The sequence below is a fragment of the Choloepus didactylus genome, chromosome 6 (assembly GCF_015220235.1).
Source record: "Choloepus didactylus isolate mChoDid1 chromosome 6, mChoDid1.pri, whole genome shotgun sequence".
NCBI classification, from domain to species: Eukaryota; Metazoa; Chordata; class Mammalia; order Pilosa; family Megalonychidae; genus Choloepus; species Choloepus didactylus.
Genome location: NC_051312.1, coordinates 136,096,231 through 136,119,005, shown reverse-complemented (window position 1 = coordinate 136,119,005; position 22,775 = coordinate 136,096,231). Strand labels below are relative to the sequence as shown.

At 34.5% G+C, this 22,775-nt stretch overlaps 1 protein-coding gene across 5 annotated transcripts in view; it reads right to left on the bottom strand.

Moving 5' to 3' along the window:
* The window catches only part of ARHGEF12 (Rho guanine nucleotide exchange factor 12), a 144,069-nt gene that overhangs the window by 29,446 nt on the left and 91,848 nt on the right, over positions 1–22,775 (bottom strand). For all 5 annotated transcript variants that reach the window (XM_037841748.1, XM_037841746.1, XM_037841744.1 and 2 more), the window contains 16 exons: positions 18,852–18,926; positions 16,499–16,591; positions 14,702–14,812; positions 14,302–14,400; positions 13,075–13,117; positions 12,651–12,756; positions 12,067–12,204; positions 11,532–11,564; positions 11,094–11,208; positions 10,272–10,377; positions 8,628–8,840; positions 3,875–4,007; positions 3,564–3,599; positions 3,042–3,196; positions 1,917–2,063; positions 773–858 (listed from right to left, as the gene is read on the bottom strand). In XM_037841748.1, the coding sequence (XP_037697676.1) occupies positions 773–858; positions 1,917–2,063; positions 3,042–3,196; positions 3,564–3,599; positions 3,875–4,007; positions 8,628–8,840; positions 10,272–10,377; positions 11,094–11,208; positions 11,532–11,564; positions 12,067–12,204; positions 12,651–12,756; positions 13,075–13,117; positions 14,302–14,400; positions 14,702–14,812; positions 16,499–16,591; positions 18,852–18,926 (1,689 nt within the window). The remainder of the gene's footprint in view (positions 1–772; positions 859–1,916; positions 2,064–3,041; positions 3,197–3,563; positions 3,600–3,874; positions 4,008–8,627; positions 8,841–10,271; positions 10,378–11,093; positions 11,209–11,531; positions 11,565–12,066; positions 12,205–12,650; positions 12,757–13,074; positions 13,118–14,301; positions 14,401–14,701; positions 14,813–16,498; positions 16,592–18,851; positions 18,927–22,775) is intronic.

Sequence of the window (22,775 nt, the reverse complement as noted above, 5' to 3'; positions counted from 1 at the left end):
ACTACGAGTCAACAATTGAGGGGGGTTGGTTAGGGATAGGGGAGGATTAGAGTTTCCTTTTCTTTTTTTTCTTTTTTCATCTTTCACTTTATTTCTTGTCTGGAGTAATGAAAAGTTTCTAAAAATTGAACAAAAATTAAGTGTGATGGATGCACAGCTGTATGAGGGTACCCAGGGGCAAGTGATTGTACACTTTGGATCTTTGGATAATTGTATGGTATCTGAACAATCTCAATAAAAATGAAAAAAAAAATACATATATCTATCTATCTATATATATATATATATATACACATACTATCAAGTATATACTAAGAGTCAGACAGAAAGATAAAAAGAATCTGACAAGCTGCTGCTGTATCCTCTGGACTCATTCCTTATATATAAGTAAGATTGAGCAATTTTTACTTTTCTACTATTTTGATGGTAGTTCTGGATCTATACTATATTGCCTAACACTGTATAGTAAGAATACCAGATTTGGAAAACAGATGATGACTAAAATTCTGCACCAGTTAAATCATTTCTATCAAGATCAATTTTATTCTAAATTTTTTTTTAAAACACAAAGGATTACTATCTTTAATTCAATGAAAGATAACACTTAGTTTGAACACTTACTAAGAGAATACATACTCTGGACCCTTCTCAGCTTTACATTAGCTTTGCAAAACAAACAAGTTTGCATATTTGGAAAAGTTAGCTACTTAACCTTGATTCTGATTATGAACTGTCTATAAGAATATTAAAAAGAAACAGAAAATTTCCTTACCCAGGTCAGCAAATCTTCCCCAATATGATCAATAACAGAGGTCTCATTCCTCTTTCGAACAGCCTTCATTTGCTCATTCAATCCAACTAAGAGGAAAGAAATAAAAGAAAAACATAAGTATGCACTCATTTTAGGCTGAGTTACTACCAAGAAGGTAAATTTTCAAAGAACGGGTTTTCAGAGCAGTATAGCTGCTTCCAATCTCCAAAACATAAATCTGGATACAGTGTTGATACATCCAGATATCTAAGACTTCTATCCGAAAAACAAGTGCCAAATCATAAAAGAACATTTTTGGAAACCAGCATACCACATACAGTGTAGCTGCATCACAATGCATTTAATGTAAAAATGCATTTAATGCTCAAGAAGAACTTAAGTTTAAGTAGTGCAGGGGATTCTCATACTGGCCCTCTCACAATGTGTATGGCCACAGAAAATGGATGTAATCAAGCCTGAATTTGTCTATGTATTCTAGTGAAACCTAAGATAACCTACAAAGAAAAGGCACAAATTTGGTGGGCAAGAAGTAGGAGGTGAAAGCATCCCTGAGGAAAAGAAAAATTGAAAAATTAATTACAGGTCATAGAGAAACAGGGATTTACAAAGACAGGAACTCATACTACTGTCTACAATTGTTCAAAATTGCTACAACCAGGGAAAGTCATCAAGGAAGAATTTTCATATTTTTACTCAAGTGTTCCAAGCAACAAAATAATAAAATAATTTAATTCTTGAAAACTTTCCCACTACAGGAAGATATATTATATATCACTATTTATAAAATACATCTATACATACGTTATTACATGGGATATATATTTTAAAAGACATATGTACCATAATTAATATGAAATTTAAGGAAATTTTCAAGGGTAATTTTGACTGATCATATTGTTTACCTTATGCACTGATTTTAGACCTAAGCCCTATGGTTAGCCCTTTGTAAACAAAAAGCTGATTATAGGGAAAAATATATATTCAAAGTTCCTATTATTTCTTTTTTTATGTTATAGGCTTACATATAATTTCAGGAATGTTAACATGGATACATTTACAAAATTTACTGTTACGATGCCTTTATGCTCACAATATTTTCTCTATGGAAATGTTAGGGACAAACAGCAGAATCAATTTCTCTTACTATGAAGTTGAAGAATATCTTCCAAGTTTGAAAAAATTTTCCTTAGTTCTAAAGGTGATAGAATTCCTTCTCTGGACACTCGCTGATAGAACACTTGATCAAGAACCTTCAGTGTTCGAACATGAGCTCTTTCAGTGTAGAACAACTCTAAGCAGAAAAAAAAAAGGAGATGTGGCATGCTAACTTAGAATAATTCCATGGGACAAAATGAGGTTTTAACTGGAATTAAGTAGCAAATGAGTTAAATAAAAAATTATTTCATTATTTAACAGTAGAGGATGCAATGACTCTGAAGTCGCCTTCCTGAGTCTGTGAAACTCTCCTACATACTGACTCTGATATCATTCAAATAAAAAATATCATTCAAAACTATTTTGTATTTAAAAGTTGACCATGTACCCCTAAAGTCATCCCTCTTTCTACAATAGTACCTACCAGTCACAACTACAATATGAGAAAACTGTTAAGCCCAAACATCATATAGCCTCTAAATTGAGCCCTCTTCAGAAATCACAGTGCTTTTGGTTATCTTATCTGCTTATAAACACTGACTTATGAAGCAATACTTGTAATTCCACTATTATTCAATGTTATTAGAGACAGGAAGTATATTTATACAAGTAACACCCTAAGGACAGCAAAGGGTACAGCAGCTTCACATATTCTAGGAGAAAACAAAGAGAACTGCACTTGGATACAGGAAGACCTGGATCCTAGTTTTCCCCACCTTACTTATCAGGTGTATGATCTTGATTTACTCAATTACTCTCTGGTCCTTAGCTTCCTTATTTATAATCTATGAATAAAAATAACTTAGCCTGAAACTAAACGGATAGGGCAAATGTTATCTCAAGGATTTTTCAGTTTAAGATCTATAATGCTATGAAACTTAAGTATCCTGAAGACTAAACACCGTTCCCTTTTTAATTACAAATAAGAATCATAAAATCATTTGTATTTTTTTTAGTTGAAAAGTTCAAGGATCTTCTATCTAGTTTAATTTCCTCTGTTTTAAAAGGCTAGCAGAAATTTTGAAGCGAACTCCCCAACTAAAGGATTTATTTTATTCCCATGATACTTGACATTTGCAAACAACCACTAAAAAAACAAATGGATTAAACTCACCATTAATCACTTCTTGCCTTTTGATCTCACAAGGTTTTAGTCCCAATAACACTTCTCGACTAACAAGCTGCTGCCAGTTGGGTGGATCTGTCTCTAAGTCATTTTCAAATTGTTCATCCTCACTTTGACTTTCTCCAAAAGCTATGCTGTCAAACCTAATGAAGAGAAAATGATGAATTCTATTTAAGGACATTAGTCAGGTGGACAATGGGAAATAGTCTCCAACAGTGAACCAGGAAACTACTGTAATAGTCTAATAGTGGACAGTAGAGTAAATCAGGCAGGTTTCTGAGTATTGCTTAGCAGAGCCTAAACATCATGGTCTTTTAAAAAATGGCTCACATTTGTTACAAGCACCTCAACATATAATTTTTGAAATGACTTGCATTTATTTAAGAACTTTCTTTAATACTGTCTAAAAGACTAGTGTATAGGGATTCATTTCCTATAAAACTGGAACTTTAGAAGAAAGATTTATTTTTTAAAATGCGCCTTTACTGAAAGCTATTTAAAATTACTTACTTTCGAAAGGGCTTTGGTGTCCCATGTTCAGCCACCCTAAAAATAATGAAGAGTAAAGAGCCAACATGAAACCAAATGATGACCGAGAAATTTAGGTCAAAGATACTCAAAACTGGATTAAATTAGAGTGGATTGATAATCAACCTTTTGGAGAGTAAAATGATTTAATATAGTATAAACTGAAGAAAATTTCAGAACCTAGCTAATATGTACTACCAATAAGTTCTAGTTCTTTCCCCAAAACTTACCTATGGAAAAAAATGCTACAAAGAACAGGAATAATATACAATTGAAAAATATCACTAAATTACCTTTCTAGTTCACATTCCTCCTCCTGCACTTGGTCTAATGGAGGAGGTGGGAAATCAAAGATGGTATTGGGAGTACGAGGTGTGCTATCTAAGGAGTCTCCAGATGCTGGTGCTTCTCCAACTTGCTTTGATCCTAAAAGACAAAGTTAGACAATCTGAATGGTATTAATACTTACTAAAGTCACTGATTACAAATAAAAACTTAGTACCCAAAAGAGCTTCAAACTAATCCACAGCCAAATGCTTACTGAAATAGCTGCAGGCTAACTAGAACCAAATCTTTAATATACACAACTTTTTAATGCACTTAATAAACAGGAAAATCATTTTAAGGTTTTAAAAACTCAACGTAAGGCATGGCAATAACTTAAACAGTTCAGAAGAGCTTATGAAGAGTAACATTCTCCCACCCTGCCTTTTCTAGTCCTAGTACCAACCCTTCTGTGTGGTTTCAAAATTTAATACTTTAAGTGGTCCAACTCAAAATAATAACCTCTGACTTCTTTTTCTTGATGTACTTTCTTTCAGTAATATCTGTTTCTTCACCCTCTGAGGATTTTGCTTATACCTCCCACCACCTTCCCTTTCCTCCCATTTCTTTCTAATGTTTAACAATTATATTGTTTTTATTTGCTGTTACTGGTTATTACCTAAGTTTAAATGGTAGTATTATATATATATTTTTGTGCCATAAAAAAGTTAGTATCTCAACTATCCTCTATAACAGACTAGTTTAGCATCCATATCCTTCCCTCTCATTGCATTTCCCTCCTTTTACCTTTCATTTCCTTTAGCTACATCTTTACTTTTATCATTAAGAGAATGTTTTACATTTACAATCTGATCAGAGCCATATTTTGTGCTCTGCCTAGAGATGATTCTAATAAAAGTTTGAAAACTAACAGAATGCTAACATTATTATGACAATATACATATTGCCATACACAATCTACAACACAAATAAACATATCATTCCTGCTAGGTTAAGAGATGTGCCAGTTAGGATTACATCTTCTTTTCTACTGGTTCAACACTGCAACTCCTGGGCCACTTGAGATAAACTGTTTATTACCTTAAAGTCTTATACTCCATCAACTGCTTCATGATCATGCCACTTCTTATTTGTTCCATGTTAAAATCATGACTTGCTTTTTTGTACAGCTGTTTTTCCTACATTTCGATATGCATTACTTTTATTGCTGTTGAAATCAAGTCTCAAACTTTTTCATCTGCTACATTATACTATCAACTCCTTAAAATCCCCCTTCTCCTTAAAAACTTCCCTATGTTTCATGCTCCAATCTGGAGCAGCTACTCTCTTGGTCTGTAACATAACCATAATGCTAGAACTTCCCTTCAACACTGCCCAGGTTGTTCCCTGGATCCTATGGCATTTTCTTTCTTAATTTTTCCTTACTTGCTAGAATATAAATAACCTCAAATAAAGTTCAAAGAAAGGGTCATTTTAGTTAAACTTTGAATACTTGCATCTCTGAAAATGTCTTCATTCTTTCCTCATATCTGATGACTAGTTTGAATGGATATGGCTTTCTAAGTTCAAAACCATTTTCCTTCAGAAAGTTGAAGGCACTGCTCCTTCATATTCTAGCACCCAGTACAAAAGTGAGAAGTATGACGCAGAATAATCCCCATTTTCTTTCTCTTAGAAGCTTTTAGAGCTTTTCTTTATTGCCGATGCACTGAGATTTCCAAGGACATTTTAGTTATGAGTCTTTTTCTTATTCATCATAGTTGGTTCCCAGTGAGCCCTTTCAATCTGAAGATGTGTATTCTTTCTCAACTCTGGGAAACTTTCTTCTATTATTTCTCTTTACCTCTCTTCCATTTTCTCTGTTGACTTTTTGTGATAGACACACTTTTAGGATCTCTGTAGTGATTCTCCACATATTTCTTTTCTCTCAATTTATATCTCTTGGTATTCCTGATCTACAATCTAAAATAGTTCCTTGACTTTATTTTCAAGGACTTTTCCTTCTTCTTTTTTAATATTGGCAGTTTTGGTGGTCTAAAAATATGTCCACAAATTCTTTGATACTCCCTAATATCCCTCTCCTTGAGTGGGCTAGAGCGATTTGCTTCTAATAGACTAAAACAGAAGTGAAAGTGTGTGCCTCAGAGACAAAGTCACAAAAGGCACTGGCCTTCCTTCTTGCTCTCCTTTGGACCTCACTGTGGGAAGTCAGCTACCATGTCATGGAATTCTCAAGCAGCCCTATGGAGAGGCCCAGGTGATGAGGAGACAAGGTCTCCAGGAAAGAACTGAGGTTTCCTGCCAAGGACCACACGAGTGAGCATGGAAGTGGCTCCTTCAGCCCCAGTTAAGCTTTCAGATGTCTGCAACCCCGGGTTACATCCTGACTTATTAGTGACCCCAGCCAGAAACGGCCAGCTAAGCCACTCCTTCCTCACCCACTGAAGAGATGAGGTAATAAATGTTCTTTTGTTGTAAGCCATTAAGTTTTGAGGTAATTTGTCACATAGCAATAGATGACTAATACAAGAGTTATTGTATTGTATTTATAAGTTGTGTTTAAAAAAAATTTGCTCTCTGAATGCTCTCTTTTCATAGCATCCTATTTTTATTTTATAGCTATAACAATTTCTTTAATTTCCCCCTCATACTATCCTAAATAGAGGTATTTAAAGTTCTTGTCTGTTTCCAAAATTATGCTTTTTTGGTTTATTTTGTATTTTCTCTTTTATGCCACTTTCTCAAATGTTTGAAATTAAATATTATTTTTGTTCTTGACTCTAGGAGGCAAATTTTCCTAAGAATGAGTAAAGATGTTCATATTTAAGAATGTTAGACTGAGTAGCTGACTTGGCTTTCTTCTGTTGCTAGGTATGGAAATAGGTCTCTGAACATGAGCAGGGTAAGTCCCTGGCAGGTCTTCTGCCAGGATCTAGTCCCCCAGATGTTAGAACTTCAGGGAACCAATACCCACTGTTAAGGCCTTAACTCTCCCTGTACAATTCATCCAATTTCTCTATAGAAGAGCACACTCATTTTCTTCTGGCATAAAATGATGGACTGTTTATATTCTACAAAGTAGAGCTCAGAAGGTGCTGAACGCAGTTGTTTTAATTATAATTCTTCAATAATTTGTTACTTTCAGCTCTATTTCTTATTCATGTACTCCATAACAAATGCTAACTCTGAACCTAGTCTCTCTGGGGTTCCAATGAACAGATCAGCTCCCACTTTGAACCCACTTATACAAATTATGGGCTCTGGCTTCCTTTAAGTTTTTATTCACTCTTGTTCACTTTCTATCTCCCAAATATTTGTTCAAATCTCATTTTCTGGTAGCATCTTCCCTTCTTCTACTTCCTTTCTCTTAACTGTTTTTGTTTATTCCTTTACCTGCTAGGTTTTTATTTCAATGAGTTATGATAGCCATGAAATATTAATGCATATACTCAATTTAACATGTTGAGAATTCCATATTTGATGAAATCCCCAAGCTTTTCTCCAAATGTCACCCCACTTCTTCACCTTAAATTGAACCTATCTATCCCACGGGGATTACCTGTTCTGCTACAGCCCTCTCAGATTCTGCTATTTCTCTCCTACATTGTATGTTTCAGGGTAAAGATGAGATGGACATCCTTCTTGGTCTTACAAATTTCAAAACTGCTTTTAGACAAGTATCTTGCCTTCATCTTTTAAAATTCCTTCTTCCATTGAGGCTCACATCCTCTGGATATAATCACATGTTCTCCCTTCTCACAGCAATCATCTAGCAACACTAAACTTTAGGCTGTCAGCTCAGAATTTTCTTCTCTATGCTAATACCATGTACTAGCTGACCTTAAAACCCACAAGTATTAAGCTATTCAAACTCCTGGCTCCTTAGTTCCTTGACTTCTTCATTTAACTTCCTCTATGCCACCTCAGGGATCAACTCCCACAGTCTTATCCTTGATCTTGACATCACCAGAAACTGAACCACCTCCAAAATTACTAAGATAGACAGAAATTCCCTTTTCCACCAAAACAATCTATTCTTCCAGCTCACTTGCTTAAGAAACCCATTAAAACAAGTATGAAGAAATATGATAAAAATTCTCTAAGTTCCTTTCCCAGTTAGCTACAACTCCTTTATGTCTTTCTTTATTCTTCAACCACCCTCACCCTTCTCCCTAAAACTTCATTCTCAGCAAATAAACTTGCCCTACACATACCTTCTGCATCCCATCTCCTTTCTCCTTCTCAAAACTGTGTTCTATTGATTATAGCCCTCTCTCCCCCACATCTTCAACGTATTCCTCTCAAGTGGCTTCCCTTTGGCATTTAAAAAAAGTCTCCATTATCTCAGATTTTTTAAAAAGTCTTCCTTGGATTCCCAAAAACCTACTGACAAGTCCCTCAACACTCCCTTTATCTTTCCCGTATTGGACTAAGCACAAACTAAATTTTTTACCAGGTGACTATCTCTTCTGAGACTAAGCTGCATGAGCAAGCAATCTGTTTATCACTGTAGTATGCTAACATTTAGCACAAAGCTAATGCCTGACACAGAGGTCAATAAATATTCTGTGAATGGAGAGCTAGAATTTATCACTTAGTATAGATTTGTACTGGTTGCAAACTATTAAGATACTACTATTAAACTATTAAAAGGAAATTAAACCAGGATTCAATCTTGACTAAAATAATCTACACTAGATTTTTTACTTAGTGTGTTGTTTTAAAATCATAATATACTCAGTTAAATGGACATTAGCTCACCCATATCATTCTCTTTCCCTCCATCCTGGGAAAGAATGGCCCCTGAAGCCAAAGATGGCATGGAATTGGCAGGCAAGTATCCAATGTCTGTTCCATCATTTGCTATTCCACTCTGGCGCAACTTAGCAGAGTCCTGAGGTTCAGGACTCACTGACGAGGGTGTAGATAAATGCTTAGGGTGGCGCTGCTTCTGTAGTTCCATGGCTCTGCCAACTGAAAAGAAAGCAACAGTTAATGATTCATGTTGCAAAATAGTGCAAAAAACAAAAAAAGGTTAACGATGTAAAAGGATCTGAAAAATGTCTGGAACAAGGTGGGCCCTAGGAAAATATAAGATGAATTCTTACACACAGCCAGGAATAGATGGTACTGATAGGTAGGGAGGTAGATAAGATAGGTAGGTAGATAGGGTAGGAAGGCAGGCAGGCAGGCAGATGGATGGATGGATGGATGAAAAAAGAGACAGGCACAAAAAGGTAGAACAGGCTGAGAAGGAGATGGAGGAAGGATTAACAGAAAAGATAAGGAATAGGGAGAAGATGAGGGGGAGAGGGAAGGAGCAGGTAGGGGAAGAAGAATGGTCATGAAAGGAGATGGAGAGAAATGCTGGGTACAGGCTGGGGGGAGAAAATAGAGACATCGATAGATATATAAGGAGCTGTATTCATCTGTAAGAGTGAGCATAAAACCCTCTAGCCCTGTGAGCTGTTAAGAAGGTGCCCACCTCCATCTATCCTCCCTCAATACTCACAACTTTATCATTATCTCAGAGACCATTCAGAGTAATCCCCATCCTGCTTTTATCCCTGTTCACATCAGTCACCACAAGGAGCTAAAGACTCTCAGGTCATCATCTCCCATAGCACTGAACAACCACACACAGCTTTTTTCATCCTAATTAACCCCATCTTCCCTAATTCCGAAAATTCTTCTTCTGTACTCCTGAGAACTCACAGTCAGCATCTGTGAAATTCTTCATCTCCTCAACTTCCCCTCTGGAAATTTCCTTCATCTTCTCAGTATTTCTCAACAAGGACACTGTTGGCATCTGAGGGAGAATTCTTCGTCGTGTGGAACATTCGGTATCACGGTGTCACAACCCCCCATCCCAACCGTAACAGTATTTTCAAATGTGATACCACTCAGGTTGAGAACTACCACATCACCTCCTTACCCTCCCTTAGTGCCACCCTCCCTATTTCTCCTGCGGCTCTCTCTAATGGGATGGTCTTTCTTCAAGGGCCTGGGGATGGAAGAAGATCAGGAAATAAAGCACAATAGAGAGGTGGAAAGATTCTAGTTTATGTATGAAGAAATTAAATAAAGTATTTTCAAGAGATCCATTCACATATTTTTAATTTAACAATCACAACTTAATTTCAAACAAAATCAGAATACTTAAGTATAATTACAGACAATTAATGGGAAATTGTACTTCCATTAAAGATGTTTATGACAATTATGTAGCAACACAAGAGTACTTAGTTCAGATATAACATTGAATGAAACAGGGCAAATTGGGGTTTCAATAAAATCAGTCTAGTAAGTACACCCTTCACAAACGATTCATCCTAGCTAAGTGAACCTCTGACGTAAAGACTGCATGGAATGGTGGGAATGGAGAATTTTCAAACTTCAACATACTTGCACTGTTGTCATGACGGCTTGGTCTTCTTGGGGGTCCCAGGATGCTGGTGAATCCTCTTCGCTTCCCTTTTTCTTCGTTTTCCTTATCTTTCTTCATACTTTGCTAAAGCCAATGTATAGTCAGTGAATAAAGGGATAAGAGATACATAACAGAGTAAATTTGTTTTGCTGCTTTCAAACATAGAAATGCAATTCTAACGGTCAGTTCAAATAAAGTGGGTAAACCTAAGTTAAAACACATACACAGCACTCAGTAGATGTTGGTACACAGTTTTGTGTATACATCAAAATCAAGACATCTTTTCAAACCCAAGCTGATGATTTTGGAAAATAAAAAGGTAGTTTTATAACACATTTACCAAGAGCTTATTCTAAGCAAGCCACTCACCTGTTCAACAAATATTTACTGAATTTGTAATGTGTGAAGGCAGTATGCTAAAAGCTGGGGATACAATGACAAAGAAATAGGCAAGGCCTTGCCTTCAGAGTTTTACAATGTCACAAACATTAAACAAAACACAAATAATTACAAACTATGACCAGAACCATAAAAGAAAAGTATAAAGCACTAACAGAATTTGGGATAGCACTCTGACTCTGTGTAAAACACTATTTTCACTTTTCACACTATCTAATAATTAGCTTATATGTCAGGACTTCACTAAATTTTGAGTTTCTTGACAACAGGGACCATATCTTATACCTATTAGATATGCCTAGTACTAATTGTTTTAATAAATACAATTAAGAAGGAAAGCACTGCAACCAAATGTAAAGATGACTAGAAGTCTGAATACTCCCTTATTATTCCAGTCTTACCTTGATTTTTGGAAGGAATCCAATTCGACCCCGCTTGTGTTCCAAATTTCGAGGTTCTTTCACCTTTACTCCCAAATGTTTCATGTACATCAGAATAACATACTGCATTGTTGAACTGAGGAGAAAGGATTAAGTAAAATAAGTGTGCTGAGAAGAGAGGGTAAATAGAATAAAGACATCAAATGATTTACCAAAACACCAATGTTTGAATTCTTAGAATTAATTCATCAAGCAAAAAATAAGGATCTATTTATTGTGGTCAGAAAGGATTCTACTCAAGAAGACACCCTAAATATTAGTCAAATAAAATACAAGCCACCAGAGGGAGATCACAGCCTATGTTTCTAAATTAAAAGAAACATAATTTAGGACTGACAGGAGAAAAACTGGCTGTTTATTTTATTTTCCTTAAAATTCCAGGTGAAACAGTTATATTACCTCTTATCTTCTTCTACAGCCTGAGCAGTCATCCTAAAAATAAAAATGTTTTAAAATGAAATATAAAAGTTTAATGAAAGACTTGCTATTAAACTCAGATACCTGAAACAAAAGAACAGAGCTGAATGCCTTGGGCCTTACCCTAAATCTCTGTTACCTAGAATAAAATACCAAAAGATTTCTAATCTACAAAGAGACTATATGCATTCATACATTCATACTCATGTATCAACTGTACATGTTTTGTAGCAAGGAACATTTCCAAAGCCCATTAGTTGAAACCAGTGAAGTATTTAACCAATTTGTGACCACTGATTAGAAACTTCAGAGCTCATTTTTCTAACACCCATGAAAATAAACACAAGAACTTTAAAATATCAGCAAAAGGAAAAAAATTCAGTCTCTCAATTACTATGACAAAATAAACAGCTCCACATTCAACGAGACACCCCTTCTAAATTTGTTCAAAATATACTTCAAGCTTAATTAACATCTCAGGAGAGAAGGCATTTCCACATATTCTCCTATTACTTACAAAACTTCTTCAATTTTGGCAATGATCTGTTCTGCACATGCCCGTTCCTTCTCCAAAGTTACCCGGTCCTTGTCTCTCTCTGCATCAAGTTTAGTCAGCTCACTTTCAGCCAGGGTCAACCCCATACTACGCTTCTGCCTAAAAGGAATATGAGAAATTTCCTGAGGTACCCTACAGAAAAACCATCTCCCTCTGGATATGTTTTATCAGATTTCCCAAGGCTATGAGCTTCAAGCCACAGGCAAAATGTCAGAGTTAGTTCTACTTTAAGCCCATGTCACCTAGGATAGCAGAGGAAAAAAAATTCTAGAGGAATCACTCACAAACATATATTCTAGAGGAGTATACTTATCACAGAGCATTACTAAATTCAAATTCTGAAAGCATATAGAATGGGTACTGTGAATTCTCAGTTCCACTCCAACCCTCTGATTCTAGATGTTCATTATGTTTTAATGCAGTGATAAAAGACCATATGGTTTACCTAGTTGCTAAGCAAAGTGTTTAATGTATAACTTTTCCCTATTTGAAAAAAAAAGTAATTCAGAATGGCCATATCAGCTTTTATCTATCACCAAGCTTACCGAAAATCCTCCAAGTGCCTCTGTACTTCTGGATGGACTCTTTCCTGCATAGTTTGGATATAATGGCGATGTAAATCCTCAGGAATAAGCTCTGGTCTTCTTTTTTCTGCATAAAGAAAAAGGAAAGGAATTATTTTGTCTATAGGTATGCTCTTTGTCTAAAGGTATGCCATTATAAATGGCAACATATTAATGCTAACCAAGACAAATTTAATTTGGAGTAAGTCAAAGAGTTCTTACAGCATTTCATGTACTTGATCTTATAATTCAGAGTTCATTTACCTTTGAATGTATTACAGACTCTTTTTCTGCTATGATTAGGTGACCAACTATTCAACACATGATAGATAGTTTACTGTCTTTAGAGATGAGCTACAAATCTATAGAGATGTAATTCTCTAGGATATCTGTGCCCCAAACTTACCTAGATCTACAGATATTTCATCAGGGACAGAAACTTTCAGGTGCTAAAACAAAAATGCAAACAAAAAGTGAAATAGCACTAAGGACGTTTCAAGATGTATATGAATACTTACACTAACTAAACAGACACAACTAGGATACCTATTCTTATAAGCATATTCATGTACAAACTAATTTACTGGGTTCCACTCATCCAAATTATACAGCTCTGGAATGTTCTACTGTTTAAACTTGAATATAAAAACTTTTTCCAAGGATTATACTATAAAGGAATCATCTACAGTCAATTCACTAAATTACTGAATGCATCTGTCATACTTATTCCTAATAAACACCGTATTCCTAATGAACACCGAATGATCCAGCAGAAAAAAAAAAACTGATTATGCAGGAGAGAAGGGCTAAATAACTGCTAGAGTAAGGTCTTTGAAAAGGTAAGAGGAAATAAAGTCTAGTGCACAAGGCTAAGAGTTGGTCATAGATAAAGAGCATGGGTAACCTATCTAAAGCACTAGGAGAGAGGGCAGAGTATATAGCATGACAGAGGAAGGGGATGTATGTGGTAGAAGTTCTCTTTTGAAGCTTTAAATTTCTCAGAGAAATAACAAGGTCACCAGCTGAGAAAAGGTTAAGAGGAAATGATGGAGGTTTTAGGAGAATGAAACAGTCATCTAAGAGAACAACAAAAGTGAAATGACCAAGAAAACGTAGCATGATTACCCAGGAAAAATCAAAGACTAACTGCTATTTGTCCTACAGCAAGGCTAATAATAAAACTTAAGCGTTAGAAAAACCTTTTTAAGATTTTCATAAGTAAAATAAAACACTATTATCCTTTAGCTCAATGTTAAGTGAGATCTTTTCTCCACTTCTTAGTTAAAGTTGTACCTCCAAACTTCAAAGAGGCCAACCAGAGATAAATTACGCAAGGATTATCCCATGGATCCTAATACATGTACATATATCATATATATTCTCTTTTTCACTCCCTCAAATTATGCACATGTATAAACCCAAATATACATATATACATACCCTCTAAAACACACCTACTGTGAGAATTTGTATGCCTACAATTGACCAAAAAAATAAGTCAAGAGTACTAAATAATTGAGATGTAATACAGATATAAGAAAGCATAATAAAGTCCAAAACACAGGAAGGGAGATTGGAAGTAGATTATAATATGATGAGATTATAAGATCATACTATTAACTTGGCAACTTACTGCAGATCGATCCAGAAAGAACTGGTGAAACTCAAGGAAGACACGACGAGTCTCCTTGGAATTGGTCTGTTTATACAGGTCTGAATAGAGATAACAGAGCTGTAAAAAAGAAAGAAATGGAAAAGGAAAAGTGAGAAATCATGAAAAATATAATCTGCTAGATCCTCACTGAGTAGGAATGTTTGGAACAGGTAGGTCACCATAAGCAATGTAGTTATTGCTATGTAACCAAGTCTTTTTTTAAAAAAAAAAAATAACATTTTAAGCATCTTTCATATCTATCCTTACCATGTTGGAATGACTGAAAGAACACTGTCAATTATTTTGCAGATGTGAAAAGTTTTATGGTATATAAATCAATATAAGAATTCTGAATTGGCTAAATCATGAAATATATTACCAATGTTGCAGGGTCAAACTGTGAAACTACATGGTGTAAGAAAACAGCCAAATGAGCTGGGCGAGATTTCAGCAGTTCAATATTCTGGAAACAGCTGCACTGCCCATTGATCTAGAAAAAGAAATAGTTACAGATAAATGACTTCAATTAACAAATGTAAAATATAATGTAGGTTCAATTTAACAAAGCTATCTAAATTTCACTTTGACCTACCCTAATTATTTTATATTTTAAATCAGATAGAAAGGATTAAGCGAGATATTACAAAAACTCAAGATTCTTAAATTTTCACTCCAATTTATTAGGAACATGGGCCATGGAATCCTTCCTTCTTGTGAAAATTAATCATCTCTTAGGGAAGGATTGAAAGAAAGACCATCTTAGAAAAACAGAGTTGAAAAGACGATAAGGAATTCACATGTCAACAAATCTGCGTGTGAAAACAGCTTAGCAACATTTCTAAAAATGAAAGGGAAGGGCTTTTGCCTAACAATGAAACAGCTCTTTTCTGTTTTTGGCTAAATCACAGAAATAGCGGTGGGAAATGGAGTTTAATGATTTTAAGTTGGACAATAACAAAAATATTTGTACGTCCCCTGAATACACTGAACATAGAAAACAGAAATAGTTAAACTTTAAGTAAACCAACACTACAATTTCCATATAATTTTCATATTTAGCTAAATTAAAGTAAAGAAGAAAGTTAAACTAAGGAAAATCTGGATAAAAAATCTGGAAAAAAAAATATATATGAGTTTTGACTGCTCAATGACCTAACTCCTAAATACCTTCTAAAAAAGAAAACTCCAGCCCCTTATGGTGTCAATGGAGCAGTCTACCAAATGAATGGAAGGAACAAGTGATACCATAGCTACACAATCTCTTCCAGAAAATAAAAGAGGAGGGAACACTTAACACCCTCACTCTAAAACACCAACATTACAAATATCAAAACAAGACAAAGATATTACAAAATAAGAAAGCTACAGACCAATATCCCTCATGAACACAGATGAAAAAATCCTCAGCAAAGTATCAGTAAATTGAATCCAGCAACATATAAAAAGAGTAATAAATCATTCAAAAAAATTCAGCATCCATTCATGATTAAAAACTCTCCAGAAACTGGAAGGAAATTTCCTTAACCTAATAAAGGCCCTCTTTAGCTCATAAAGCTAACATCATACTAAATGGGGAGAAACTGAATGCTTTCTCCTTAAGATCAGTAATAAACCAAAGAAGTCCTATCTCACCACTCCGATTCTACCTTGTAATGGAAGTTCTAGCCAGTACAGTAAGCAGGAACAAAAGTAAGAAATTTACAGATTGGAAACAAGGACATAAAATTAATTTTTGTTCATAGTCAATAGGGCTGTCTACATAGAAAATTCCAAAGAACTTACCAAAAAAAAAAAAAAAAACCTCCTAGAAATAATAACTGGGTTTAGCAAGATCACAGATACAAGGGCAATAACCAAGCCAATTATGTTCCTCTATATATACCATCAATGAACAACTGGAATTTGAGATTTTAAAAAAACAATAGCATTTACAATAACAGCCCCCTAAATAAATGAAGTACTTAGGCATAAATCAATGATCTAACACTAGCTCTAAAAGCAAAGTCAGTCCTATTTGTCAAAGCTAATATGAGAAATTAACCCAAAGAACTGTTTTAAGATTTAGCTTCAAATTCTTACAAATGTTATTTCAAGCTACAGAAAGTACTCATTTTTGCAACAAATCAGACATCTCAGAAAACTGGTAATTTATCTTTTAGAAAAAAAATGTCATCACCTGTTCATGTTCAGTACCAAAATCATCATCCTCTGCTCCAATAATATGAGGTGCTATACGGGTTGAGGGACTCCCAATGAGTGACTGAGTGTCCTGGTAGCATTCAGAGAAAAAGGACAGAAAAATTATCTTATGGTCAAGTTTCAGGGAAGGAATGAAGCCAAACTGATATCAAAAAGATCTGGTCTGGGACCAGACTCCCAAGGGTGTAAATCTCCCTGGCAACACAGGATATGACCCCTGGGGATGAATCTGGACCTGGCATCATGGGATTGAGAACATCTTCTTGATCAAAAAGGGGAAGCAAAATGAAACAAAATGAAGTTTCAGTGGCTAAGAGATTTCAAATGGAGTCAAAAGGTCATTCTGGTGGACATTCTTATGCACTATATAGATATCCCTTTTAGGGTTTTAGTGTATTGGAATAGCTAGAAGTCAATACCTGAAACTATCAAACTGCAACCCAGTAGCCTTGATTCTTGAAGATGATTGTTTAACTACGTAGCTTACATGGGGTGATGGTGTGATTGTGAAAACCTTGTGGATCACACTCCCTTTATCCAGTGTATGGATGGATGAGTAGAAAAATAGGGACAAAAACTAAATGAAAAATAGAGTGGGATGGGGGAGATGATTTGGGTGTTTTTTTTTTACTTTTATTTTTTATTCCTATTTTTATTCTTTCTGGTGTAAGGAAAATGTTCAAAATAGATTGGGGTGATGAATGTACAACTATATGATGGTACTGTGAACAGTTGATTATATACCATGGATGACTGTATGGTGTATGAATATATCTCAATAAAACTGAATTTTTTCAAAAAAGACATGGTCCACTTAACCTGTGGGATTCTTTTGTTTATATCTTTTAAGTACTTTATTTTTCAAATAGTGGTTCTCAAATTTTGAAGGTCACAAACCACTTTAGCAGGAAAAAAAAAATGACAATACTGATTGTTTCTTGGGGGAAAAAAACACTTCCTCAAGAAACAGTAAATATCTTCTGTTCACTACACCCTTGGCTATCTGATTTGAATCACTTTCTATATACTTCATTCATTAATTTATACATACCTGTACCTTGGTTACAGAAAGAATTACAGTTGACTTGCATAAATAGTAACAATTTAAAAAGTTAAATTTTTTTAAAAAGTGAAGGAGGACAACAGGATGAAGAAAAAATGAGAGCAGAATTGCTAAGACAAAGTTAGCAGAGAAGTTAATATACCTCAAAAGTCTAAACAAAGATTTCCATTAATGTCACACAGCTGAAAGCTGTCACTGAATCTTACCTACCTTTTCTTTTTTTTCCATGTTTAATCCACTTTCATAAGTGTACAATGCCAAGGTTTCTCACCTTGGTACTACTGATATTTTGGGCCAGATAATTCTGTGGGGATTGTCCTGTGCTTTGTAAGATGTTCAACAACATCCCTGGCCTCTACCTAACCACTGGATGCCAGCAGCAGCATTTCCAGTTGTGCCAGAATCATTGGCATAAAACAATAAATGTTTTGAGAAATTTCACCAACATGCTATAGAAACAAAAGTTAACAAAACTGCAGAAATAAATTGAAGGTTGGCATATAGCACAACCATGCTCATCCATTTGCCAACTGACTCACAAAAAGTTGGAGTCAGCATGAAAAAGGCTGTGTAGGGGTATCAATGTATGAAAAAATGTAAAACATGCAAAAATATAGGTTGCTTGAATATTACAAGTACCAAAATCAAAGACCATATAACATTAACATAAATAAAAAGTTTGGGAACAATAGGAAAATAATGAGTTTGGTTTAAACCTGATAGCAGTAGAGCATGGAGGTTCTGGAGTTCAGCAAAAGGGTGAGGCAATAAGTAATGATTTGGGAATCATCTGGATAGTAGTACAGTTGAAAGTATGTAAGTGGATCTACAAGTTATAATCTGAGTGAATTATAGTTGTAGTTTTTCCTCAAGTATGTTGCAACACCATGTATTTGCAGATATCTCCTAAACTTGATTTTGTCCCCCCCCTTTTTTTTTTTACTTTGGTATTACTTTTTAACCACAGGCTTTAATAATTAAAAAAAAAATCAAGTGAAATAATAGAAATTTATTTAGAGTTAACAGACAACTTTTGATTTTATAATCAATATATTTATGATGTTTCAATAACCCTCATGTTGCTAATTAAAAATTAACACATCACAAAATGTTGTTAAATCTTTTACTATACAACTTTTCAGAAGTCTGATTAAAAAATAAAATCAGAATGCTAAAAGTATTCAATTAAGAATATGCAAATATCAGTTATGTCCATTCTCCCCTAAGTAAAAAGAAAGCACTATCATTGCATGGATTTCATACTCACAAGGTCCTGAATTACTTCATTTTTCTCTGGGCTTTCCTCTAGATAAATCCTCTCTTTCAGGCCACTTCGGAGACTCTAAGAGAAAAAAAAACAAAAGACATTTGGTTAATTTCAACAGGTAACGATAAGGAAAAACAGTGTGAAAGAATAATGTTCTAAATTTCTGTCACTGAAACTACTAAATGCCTTTCATAATACCTTGGCTCTGCTAGGATCATCCTGACTTTGAGCAAGTCACTTATTCTCTCACCTTTTTAGTTTTATGTTGCTAAACAATATGGAACCAACAGAATAGTTTTACCTAATATCCAGGCCTGTGGGCTACTTTTCTACCAAATAACTCTAAATAAACATACTCCAAATCTCAAACTCATTACATCGAAATAAAGCTCTATCTTTATCTATCTCCTCTAACCCCCCTCTTTCCTTCTTTCTATCCAAGTTAAATGCATTTTGTCCTATTTATATGAGTGAAATTAACCTTCTGCCTGTTTTTCTGCTACCACCTCATGTGAAAAACTGCAGTATGGATTTTTCAAAATTTACAGGGTATGTGTGGGACAACCTAATATAAAATATAGATTATGTGACATGCAGAAAATCCACTTTTGGTTGGGGAGGAACATCTCAAAGCAACAGGAGTCATCCTTCAGAGCTGCTGAAGATGAGGAAGCAGAGGCCTGTGTATGAACGCAGCAGGGAAGATGCATGCTATCTATACACGCACCAAGATACCACAAACAGAGAAAATGGGATTTTCAGATACAAGCACAATCTAGGAGAAATGGATGACTCTCGGGTTTAGGAAGTAAGAAGAACAAGATTAGATAATCTTGTCACACCAAAAAGCAAGGAAGCTGTTAACAATATAAGGGGGTCATGTCAAAAGAGCACAGGAGACCACCTGCAGGGGTTTACACTGGCCAAAGAGACGATTTGAGCATCAAAAAGAATAATGACTGCAATAGACTGAAACATAGTAAACAAATATGTTAAAATCTATGAGACGAAAATATTAACACAAACACACACCTTAATGGTCACCTGTGGAATTTGTTAGGATATCAATTATTCTGAAAACAAAGTGAAAGAAGCAAGTATTTACCCTGCATTTACTGTATAAGCTATATTTTAGGGTAGCCTAATAGCTAATGAGGGAAAATTCTTCTTTAGAAAAGAATTCTATCTAATAAATGCAGAAGGAATGACAAAATTATATCATCAGAAAATTAAATAAACCCCTAATTAAATAAAGGATCTAGTCATTTTAATCATCAATGGCAAATAACAACAATGACAACTACTACCAAATCTTAACCTGATCAAAGCCCTAGATCTAACTATCGGTTTTCAGGAAATATAGACATAGGAACACCACCATGAAAATACAATTAGAATGTGGTTTATTCTACTAGACATACGATCCAGTTTCTTTAACAACAACAACAACAACAACAACAAAAATGGCAAGGAAAAAAAGAAAAAAGAAGGAGGAACTATTAAAAGAGCCTTAAAACAGCTTAACATTGAAGAAAGACCTTGATGGATTCTGATTCAAATAAACTAGTTGTAAAAAGATCATTTTAAGACAACTGGGGTAATCGAAATAGGCAATATTATTAAAAATAATGAAAAAAGCAATTAAAATATTAATTTCAAGGTATGGTACTGATATTATGGCAATATTTTTTAAAGTCTTTATCTCTTAGATATGTGTATTGATGAAATAATGTTTTTGATTTACTTTAAAACAATCCTGTGCTTCCTGGATGTGGAGAATGGAGGATATAGTTTTTGTTTTTGTTTTTTAAAGCATAAAAGCAGCACATCGTTAGCCTCAAATGGACATTTGAAATAATTAACTAATTGGCTATGTGTTCAGTAGATACCCTCATTCAGGCTTTATCAAATCTCATCTGGATTTCCACATTATTCAACAGGCCTCAGTGTCTTCATCTACAAAATGGTTATATTACTACTTTAGGATTATTATAAGAGTTAAGTAGACTATCCATAAAATGTTAAGTACAATGTCTGGCACAAAATAGGTATTTAATAAATGGTAACTATCTATTAGTCATTCAACACATATTTATTAAGTGCCTACTAAGCGAAGCAGTCTTCTTTTCTCACAAATCTCCTTGTTTTTTTATCCCCAATTCACTTACATGTTTTTGATATATAGCCAGGCTATGCCTCTCTTCTGAATGCAAAATAAAGCCCAAACTCTTTATTCATTTTCTTATTTGTTCATTTGTTGTTCACGCAAATACTTATTAAGACTGTCAAGCAATCTTAATTCACAGGAATGCCTGTTTCTATACTCACCAATTCACTCTATATTATAAAGTTATCTTTCTAAACCACAGATTTTATTGTAGCATTCCTCTAAATGTAAGATAAAATTCAAACTTCTCATTCTTATCTACTTGTTCTGAATTTCTACAATCTGCCACACTTTGGAAACATAAAATCAAGTAAGACAGTTCCTGTGCTCTCAAGCAACTTACCACCTAATGGTAAAGAAAAGCCTTGAGAACAGAGGAAAAGCAGCACTAAATCACTAAAAAGGAGGGCCAGGAGAATTCCAAAAGCAGTACTGCTGGAACAAACTAAAGCCATTATAACCGAGACTCAAAACTTTGTTTCTAAAATAATCTCTAGCCATGTCATCCATAACACTAACACAAAAGGTTGCCCTAAAATTTTTACAGTTCTCCCAAAATGTTATGAATTTTCAAACCTCAGAGCCTTATTTAATTTAGAGTGGTACTTTGGAGGTAGATCGTTTATTATCTGGGTCAGTTAACTCCCTTTAGCTTCAGTTTTTCTTTTGTAAAATTACAATTGTACAACTTCATAAGGCTGTTTTGAAAAAATATCTAAGATAAGGAACATACAACTCTTCAACATATGGTATGTATGACCAATAAATGTGAGCTATTAAAAATTTTTTTGAGTCAAAAATTGAAATTTTTCTTTAAAACCTTTTGTATACCCAATCACAAGACTCCTATTATCTTAAAGAAAAAAAAAAAAAAAATCTCAAATTTTCCTAGCACGAGGAACTAAGTCATTGAGCCTAAACCTCAAATGGTGGCCAGAATGACAGCTTAAACCAGTGGCTTTCAATTTTTCTTTTTTACCACAACCTTTGATAAGAGATAAATTTTACATTAGCTAGTACATACATATAGGCACACACATGTATGTAATGCCTGTGTATACACAAGAAATAACTCTTGCCTCTTCAACCTACAAAGCACTCATATTTCCAATTCTATTCTCTTTTTTTATTTTATCGTGGTAACAATTATATATAACACAAAATTTCCCATTTTAACCATTTTAAGTGCACAATTCAGTGGTACTGATTACATTTGCAATGTTGTGCTACCATCACCACTATCCATTTCCAAAACTTTTTCATCATCCCAAACAGAAACTTTGTACCTATTAAGCAGTAACTCCCCATTCCCTCTCCTTCACCCCTCTAATCTCCTTTGTCAATATGAATTCGCTTATTCTATGCTTATTCTACATATTTCATAAAAGAAGATCATACAATATTTGCCCTTTTGTGTGTGACTTATTTCATTCAACATGTTTCCAAGGTTCATCCATGTTGTAGCATGTATCAGAACTTTATTGCCTTTATAGTTGAATAATCCACTGTATGGATATACCACATTTTGTTTATCTATTTCATCCGTTGATGGACACTTGGTTTGTTTCTACCTTTCAGCTACTGTGAATAATGCTGCCATGATCTACTTTTTAAAAAGCTGGTCACAAGCCACTAAATTGAGTTCATAATCGATAGTTTTAAAAACAGTGGCTTAGACTAATTCCCCCACCACTTTTAAAGAGGGTGCTATTTTTAAGGCATCATTCCTATCATTGCATACTAGTTATAACATATAA